Source organism: Acyrthosiphon pisum, chromosome X (assembly GCF_005508785.2).
Source record: "Acyrthosiphon pisum isolate AL4f chromosome X, pea_aphid_22Mar2018_4r6ur, whole genome shotgun sequence".
Taxonomy (NCBI): domain Eukaryota; kingdom Metazoa; phylum Arthropoda; class Insecta; order Hemiptera; family Aphididae; genus Acyrthosiphon; species Acyrthosiphon pisum.
The window spans coordinates 80030961-80040582 of record NC_042493.1 but is presented as its reverse complement, the minus strand read 5'-3'; the positions used below and the strand labels follow the sequence as shown (position 1 = coordinate 80040582).

Sequence of the window (9622 nt, the reverse complement as noted above, 5' to 3'; positions counted from 1 at the left end):
CCACTTTTTATTTTATTTTTTTCGTTAAAATGTAATCAATATTAGTTGAACTATATCTAAATGCAGAATGAAATATGTGGACATGTATTTATCTCTAAATAGTCAGACGACAGGCATGTTAATAGTAATTGTTAAAATCGATTGTAAGTAGTAACATAATAGGTACCCAAGGTGGATATATATATATATATCCACCTGTAGGTACTTATACTGATGTACAATATAATATATATATTATATAGCATAAAATTAAAAAAAATACTTGTATTTGTATTCAAATACTTTTTGAGTATTTGTAAAATACATTCTTATAATAGTATTTTAAAATTATTTTTAATACTTTTTCAAAAGTATTTTTTACAAGACTGAACATACATTATTATTATAAAGTATTATTTACCTAGTGTAATGATCGAGTTTTGATTCCACATTGTGTTATTGTTCTATGACAGTTGTACTACAGTTGTAAATGCGGTAAATACCGTACTTTGGTATATATAGTACATACCATATATTCGATAAATACCGATCAAACGGTTAATACCGAAAGACCAGTATACCGGTAAGTGTAAGAAGCGGTGACTCACCGGTATACCGAAAATACCGCCAACTCTAAGTAAAACCGGTATAGGTATGAGTAACAACTAATAACTCATAAGTAAAGACCGGATTTAAATGTTTTTACATTTTTTTACTGGGTCTATGGAGTCTTATGAGAGTAAAAAATATGAACAATTCGTTCAGTTTTGAGTTCATAGCATAGACCTATAAACTAATGGACAGCGCTTAGAGAGAGGTCAGGGATATGATATAGAGTAAAAGAGAAAAGAGAACATGGGGAAATACAGTGTTAGTTTAAAGGCTTACTACTTTGTTCTTTCTCTCTTTTCTCTCTTCTTTCTTTTTCTTATATGATTCCCGTGCATTGATAACAAGGCGGAGTGGAATCCGCTGTCCATTAGTTTATAGGTCTATGGTTCATAGAAAAAGTTTTTTTGCATATTTCAGAATATTTCACGGGTTAGGGAATATTTAACCCATTTAGGATTTAGCAAACCTATTAACACAATGGATACAACCATTCAACAAAAAAGACATTAATTTAACAGTGGATAAAAAAAAAAATTTTAAAAATTCATATTAAAGCATAAATTGATGTCTATTGATTATTTTTGTATATTTTTAAAATTTTTAAGAGATTATAATGGGAATATTTGAAGGTTTTTTAGAGAATATTAGCATCATATTACAGGTGTTTTAAGAGAATATAAATCTGGTCTTTACTCATAAGTTATTTACACAGTAATTTAATTTAAAAAAAAATTTAGGATAATTATTGGAGTTGATATAGATTTCTGATTATCTGCACCTCTTGATATTAATTTTTTAAGATAGTTGATATATTTGATCAAATATTAAATTATACTTAATTGTGTATAATTAAACTTACTTCTGGTTGAGGTGTGAAATGTTCCAGTTCATACGATTCATTCATTGATATCACACATCTGACATTTTCCTCATCAATTAACTATAAAAAATATTATTATTTTAAATAACAAATAATAATTTAACTACATGAAAACTATGAGTATACATGTATATATAATTGGTAAACATATTGATGACAACTTGATGTGAAAATAACAAATAAACATCCATGATATGAATAGAATTAGTAAATAAAAATATAATTATCTGAAATTGTTTATCCAACATTTAATCAATAATAATTGATACCTACATCATTTCTATAATAAATGGCCAACATAAATACATACTTTTTGACTTATATTCCTGAAAGGAAGTGCTCCCAATATAACATTTTCATCAATTCGATCATACCAGTTGCGCTGAGTTACCTTTTCCATAAATACATTGTATAAAAGAGTTGGATAAAATGTGACACGGGCAAACATTGCTCAGTTAGAAAATGTGGAATCTGAAATTTAAAACAGATAGTTGATGAAAAATTAAATCATATTATATTATTATGAACTTAAAAATTTAATATAAACTAAATTAATTTTTTTAAAGTTTAAACTTAAATACATTTATTATAATATATTTTAATGTATACTTCTAAAATAACACCTTTAAAAATAAATTGTTGTAATAAACAGTAAATTTTAATTTCACTTAATTTACTATGATCTGCTAAACATTGCCGTTATAGGTTTTACAATTTATATATTTTTATTTGATGCTCCATAAAATTATCTTTGGATAAACTGCATATTGAATCCTATTTAAAAAATAATATTAAAAAACTTTGTAGATATCCATGGCACCATAGATGCACAATGCTCATTCTATTTATATTCCATTATTTATAGTTTAATGCGGTGATAACACATTTTAAACTCTTGTTTTTTTTAAAAAAGAAAGGTCATAAGAACTAGGTAGGTATCATTGATTATACACAGTACTATTATACTATGTAGTATAATCAATGAATTTGTATGTATATTTCATGGAGAATTCAGTTTTTCATAATTGGGAACGCTGGTTACATGTGACAAGTGTGATACAACTGATAAATTGTTTTGATTGTTTTGAATTGTGTTATTTTTAAATTATTACTATTTAATACTTTGTTGTTAAAACATTTAATATTTAATATTATACAATTTTAAATTATATTAAATTAAATTACATTACGTGTGTCACTACTGTATTAGACATTAGTACTGAAAAGTTGATTGTATAACTTTATACTTTGCTTAATCAAATTTAACACTTGACGCACAACAAAATTGATATATTACTCGATTTTAAATAACCCATAACCCGAAGAAATAAACTGGCTAAACAAAATCCATATTCTTTAAAATGAAGAAAACCTGAATCCACAACCCGAATAAATCGTTTGGGTGCAAAGCCTTGTATTATTGTATAAGAAAAACGATTCTGAGCAGAGACGGTTTGTCAGTCTGGATATTTTACAATGTTATTTTTTATTATAGCCTGTAAGTTGCATTGATACTATACCTAATATTTTAATTTTTTATTAGTTTGAATGGTGATACACAAAGCGTTAGAAATTAAAATCCCATTTTCAGCAGTTTTTTTGTAATTTGTAGGTGGTTTTTCGAGTGGGATTAAATAATTATTGAGAAAATCGAAAAATTACATCTTTATCCAATTTGATAAAAGATAGATACTATATGTTGAAATCGAAGCACTCCTTCTGGTAGAAATTTTGTATACAGGATATATAAAAAAAATAATAAACACCATAGTAAAACCACTAGCTTTCTCGCTCCGCTCAGAATCTAAAAACAAATATCTGAGTAACATAGAAATAAAATAATTAGAATTAATTTAGGTAATACAATATAAATTTTTTTAATTTGGGGTTTTACTAATAATTACAAATATATTTAATTAATTTATTTAATAAAAAATGGTAACTTGTTTTAAGGCAGCGGATTATCTCCAATCCATGAAAAATCAAAATATCTTATATTATTTGTGTTAATAACCAAATAACATTATAAGTTACTATTAAATTGTAATATACCTATTCTAAACACTGATGATTTTATATTTTTTGTTCAATATAATGCTAAGAATATTTTTTAATATATATAGTATATAATTCTTCAAAAATAGCCAGAAGAATAGACAAGTATTTTAAATTTTATCATTGATTATATATAGTATTTATACTATGTATAATCAATGATTTTATATAATTCATAAACAAAATATATTAGATTATTATTTATCTAATGTGTATGGAGGAAATGAAAATGTGTTTTTTTTAGAGAATAATACATAAAGATATTTAAATACATTGTATATTGTACATTTATTAAGTATTTAAATAGGTAGGTACACTGTCTCATGAGATTTGTATACAAGAGTTATTTGCATTACCTATATTATAAATGTTAAAATTTATTATAATTATTAATTATTATGCCATGTTTTTACTTAGGAATTAGTCTCAGATTGTGGTGTAGTTCATTATAATTTAAAAATATATATTTCATGTTATGTTATAGACATTTTAATATTTATAATATCTTCAATACTGGTGACAACTTTCTAAATGTTGTCATTAAATATAGTTTAGTTGTAGATTTTGACAATATAATTTAAAAATTGAAATTCCTAAATAAGATGATGCAATGCAGCGGTTCTCAAATTGTGCAAAAACAAAGTGATCCTCACACATAGAAATTAAAAAAAAACTTATAATTTTTTTGGCTTAAAATTGAAATTCATAGTTTTTAAGAACCAGAAGATTTTTTAACTTCAGAGTTCTGCGAACAAAAAAGATTGAGTATTTCTGATGTAACGGAATTAATTACAACAATAATTTTAAATAATAAATATTACTTATTCTTATATTCTTAATATTACTTTTTACTAAATTCTTATACACATTTTTGAAATAGAAAAAGATATTGATTCAACAAGTTAGAACACAGAATTACAACAGATATAAAGGTAATTTCATATTTACTCAAATATCAATAATTTAACTTTAGCATAATTTTAAATATAAATATACTTTAGAATCTATTTAAAAAGAGAATAAATTGTACAGACAAATAATAAATGAAAATTAAACATATACTACTTATAAATAAATGTATCATCACATATGAATCTCGGCTGAAACTATTAAGTCAAACAGATATTATTATTTATGCACGAATAAAACTAAAAGAGTGATTCATGTTTATAACTACCTACATATTATATTCATAGAAATAACCAAATTGGTATTTAATAAAAGTACTACTTACATAAAATTAATTTTACTTGAGATTTAACAAATACCCAATTGTTTTTCTGAGCGGTGAATATTTGATATATTCGAAAGTGGACCAATCAACAATGAACACTTTGGTAGATTGTGCTAAAAAGTAGGACTACGGCGATATTTAATATTATTCAAAAATGTACACTTTCGAATAATATCTACTCTCTCCAGGAGAATAGTGTTATCGTAAAAAAAAAATTATGGTGTAGTACACAAATGTTACACATATGTTTCGTTTATCATTATAACACGAAGCCAACACGACAACAAAATAATGTGTCAGAATGTCGAAAGACAGCTGCTGCAGCCAAAGAAATATGCTGCGGAGAAAGCGTCGTCCTCTTATCATTAATTCCTATAGCTTGTTGGACGATTGGACAGATGTAACACTGTAACAGTAATGAAATGATAATACGGAGGTAATTATTGGCATTTGACGCGGCGCCTGGTGGCCACGGATTAATATACGTATATTAATCTGTGCTGGTGGCGTTATTATTCAGATAACCGAATTTTAACTAGTAACTATGTTTACCTATGTAAATTAATATTTAATAAACCACCGTTTGGTAATGTCGTGGCCCGAGGATATTTAGAAATGTAGAATATGATAATTTACTCATTGGACCAGAATATTTGAATTCATTTACCAAACGAGACAATAAAGTCCAAGAATAAAAAGATACAAGTACATTAGTACATAATATTATGCTGAATGCTGATATGTTTTGTGATAGAAAAATTAACGTTAGCTATGAAGTATGTACTAATAAATATTCATTATTATATTATATTGTTTTATTTATGTACCTATTTCAAATGTATGGCATCATTCATAAAGAATAAATACATAAAAACTACAACAATAGAAAATATTTTTTTTTCAAAAAAGTTGTTATGTGTAATTACTATTTACTAATGACTACAAAGCAGGGAACGGATTTGAATGCAAATTGCATTTTTTTTGCAAAACATTGCTTTCTAAGCACAAAGAACATTTCATACATCGAGGAATTAAAAAATCTAACTTTAATTTTGCACTTTTGACATTTTTAGTAGGTACCTACATATTTATGTGTTAAGTTATTTTTTGTGAGAATGGATGAAATTTGATAAAAATGTAGGTAATTACTAATGAGTTATAACTTTAAAATGATGTAAAATTTATATTTTCAAAAACTTTAATACATTTTGATGGTTTTAGGAAATAGTAATAATCGTCAAAATACACGGAATAAAATTTGGAAGATGGACTAACGGATGTAGAAATATACCCTTAAAAATACACATTGCCTCCAATACTCGTGCATAATGGGTTCAATAGGCGATGATAATGAGTCCATTTACAGTAGGTAAGTCTAATATGCGGTAAGGCCAAATCCGATAACTACTATATCTATAAAAACAGCAAAAGTATCTTTTAAATTTTTAAGTATTCTGCAACAACTTTACCGTGACTGGCGATAGCAAGAAAACTATACTGTACCAATGTACAAAATTATAAATACGGGTTGGTGAGAAACTGCACGCATGTAGTACATACCTGTACAGGTTCGTTTCAACGATGTACTTTGTACGGTGGAGGATGGTAGTGGTAGCGATTACATTGTTTCCGCGGTTCTACGTAAAACGCATAAAATCTAAATACGTCCTACTAGGATACTAGGTACTATATAGGTACTCACACATTCACACGAGAATAAAAATAAACCAAATCACTATAGTTTTGCTAACGGAAAAATAAATAAGAAACTTTTCAAATATTTGTCTAAAAAATATTTCCATGAAATAATATGCACTAACGACTGTAAAAAGTCGACTATATGCCAAATATGCCTTTACACCCAAAACATTAATTCTAAAACATGCACTATATTAGTATATTAATTTTTATATCAAACTTCATATTATTATTACTATTGTTATGAAACCGATTTGTATCTCAGTTAGCATGTTTTCCTGTGTAGCAAAAAAAAAACATGCAGAAAACATGAACTTACGAGCCTTGGTTATGACTGTAACCTTCTCGGTTCATTCCCGCGTAAAACAGTTTTTGGCACTATGTTTTACATATTTTGTTGCAACACTTGCGGCTGTAGCGTTTTCTTACATTAATGTTTGGGTCGTGTTTCCATACATCTATAATAATTACCATCTGACCCCCTGCACTTTCGTTGACCTTAAAAAATGACAACTCTTTAAAAATATATGATTGTTCAAATCCTTTTGGATGTAACTCGCAGCAGTAAGTGCAATTCAGCTACCTTGGTAGGCAATCCAACTACGTCGGATCGCGGACAAAGTGCGACAGCATATCAAGTAGATATATATAACTAATATAAAAAAATGTCCTGTCACTGTGTTTGTTATTGAACTCATCCGAAACGTCTTGACCGAAACTAAATAATGTTCCAATTATTATTTATGTTTGTTATAAATTACAATAACATATATATGTTAAGGTTATAGTACCTACAACGTGCATCCACGCGATTGGCTAATGCGCTTTCGGAGTCCTTACCGCCCATAAAGTAAATTTTTAAAAATGTGTGTGGTTCGTTTGGCATTGGTATCAAGCTCACTTTGTGATAAACTTGGCCTTTGATTTTAAACGTTGAATTAAATTTTTGATCATTTGAAGAATTATTTTTAACTATTGCTGTTGCTCTAAACGATGTCAAATATTCAAATTATTTATAATAATAATAATAAAAATCAAATCCTATAACCCATAGCAACCATTAATAAACAAAAATTTCTATCGTAAATTTCAAAATCCTTGTTTGAGTACCTCCCCGAGTTGGGCTTAATGGGTCCAATTGTGAATCTAAGCCATTCAAAGACCTACTCAAGCACATACAACAAATTTCATTTAAATCGGTCCAGCCGTTTAGGAGGAGTTCAGTGACATACACACGTACAATAGAATTATTTAATATATAAAGAGATTTAAATTCTTAACACGAATGCACAACATTTGTTATAAACCAAACTCGGTTTATTAATGTGCAGTAGTTACATTTTTCTAAGAAACTACAAGAACCAAGACAATGGGAAATTCATTAGGTATAGGCACCTATTTATTTACCACTTGCGAAGACAACGGATATATGTTAACTAAAATGTTTAAATAATTGGTAGCCATATAGGGGCGTTGAGCCGTACAGAAATAAAATAAAATAAATTATGATTTTGCGATTTCCGGAAAACTGGTAAATATTGCCACGATTACGATATTCGGTACTAAGTTATAATAATATACCACTTGGGAAGTTGGTTGGCAAAGTTGTCCCACACAAAATAGTTTTTGCTATGTTGTACATTTGTAAGACGGAGACAACACATGCGGGTGTGACATCCTCTTAATAGCTATATTTGGATTTATTTTATATACAATATACTAATAAAGTAATAAATTATATATATATTGTATTAGGTATGAGAAATAATTTAGTATTATCCATAGGTGATTTGGTTTAATCAGAATCAATTAATGATTTTACTGGATTTTATTTTCAAGAAATATATCTATTGAATTTACCTATGATTGATTGTAAAATTGTTACTGTTGATTTATTATTATTATTAAAAAAATAACTACAGAATCGAACTCATCACAAGAAATACATACATAATTATATATCGCATTCAGATTGTAAAAAACAAAATTATTCAGGTTTCGGGTCAACCAGAATGTTTTATTCGGGTTTTGGTAAATTCTGGTTTGAAAACATGAATTATTTGGGTTAAATAGGTTTCGGTTATTGGATTTTTTTAAGGGTTTTTAGGGGTGTTAGGTGTTCTGGTTAATTCGGGTGCTAGGCCCTGGTTTTCGTCTTAATTCGCGGATGTGCATCGCCTTGTATTTTGTGCATATCGCATTGCATAAGAATAAATGTTATACGTAACATCGCCTTGTGTTTGTTGTTGATTGCCCATATAAATTATACATTGCCCCTTAAAAAAATATGCGCAGTCTTATCATTGAGCATTGTAGCATACTTCTTATTCCTATACTATGCAGCAAGGTGGATTTATAAGGTGAACAAACTAGAGAAAAAAAAGTGTGATACTATAATTTACTACAGTTTATTTAACCACTAGAGCGCACTGAAAGCAGTTGGTATCCTAATTGTTATATAGTACATAATAATTATTAATTAATATAGACTGGTTATTACTTATTTCACAAAAGTTTTTATGCATTATACACGTATAATACCATATATTTTAAAGCTTAAATCAGTAAGCACATTTTTATAACTTACTTATTAGTTATTACACGGTTATTATTTTATTACAATACTGGTTGATTTCCAAATAAGATATTTAATTGACAAGTACAAATATTGCTTTGTGTGTAGGTATATTATTGTACTTGCTCTACACTTCAACCTGACTATCACACAGGACAAAAAGTAGATCCTACAATTGCGCAAATGGCGATTGAAATTGATAAGATGTAACGGGGACTGTATTAACTGGAATGTAACTGTGTATCATTTATGTGTTATTTTACATGTTCCCCGTTACAGATCCACCCCCCCCCCCCACCGGGCCTGATAGTTGATCAGCTTTCATTCGCCAATTTACACTAACACAGATTTCACAAAAGTGCAGTAAGCAGTAATTGCAGTAAGCGGTAGGCTCGATATTAGCATTAGATGTATGGAATATGAAATATGAATACAGAATAATAATATTTATACTATCAAAATATGAGATATTTTCAAATATTATGATACTATTATAAAGTATAAACTGCCGGTCAGTCTTTACTCATAGATAATAAAAATCGGACACTACTATCAAACATCTGTAGTGAAAAATACGTATCCCTCCGAA

The 9622-nt window shown here is 27.8% G+C and overlaps 1 protein-coding gene across 2 annotated transcripts in view; it reads right to left on the bottom strand.

Moving 5' to 3' along the window:
• The window catches only part of LOC100164136 (phosphatidylglycerophosphatase and protein-tyrosine phosphatase 1), an 8996-nt gene extending 3951 nt beyond the window's left edge, over positions 1 to 5045 (bottom strand). For both annotated transcript variants that reach the window (XM_001950453.5, XM_008187210.3), the window contains exons 1-3: positions 4761 to 5045; positions 1782 to 1942; positions 1451 to 1531 (exon numbers count right to left, since the gene is read on the bottom strand). In XM_001950453.5, coding sequence (XP_001950488.2) covers positions 1451 to 1531; positions 1782 to 1919 — 219 coding nt within the window. In that variant the 5' untranslated portion in view covers positions 1920 to 1942; positions 4761 to 5045. The remainder of the gene's footprint in view (positions 1 to 1450; positions 1532 to 1781; positions 1943 to 4760) is intronic.
• Between the last annotated feature and the right edge of the window lie 4577 nt (positions 5046 to 9622).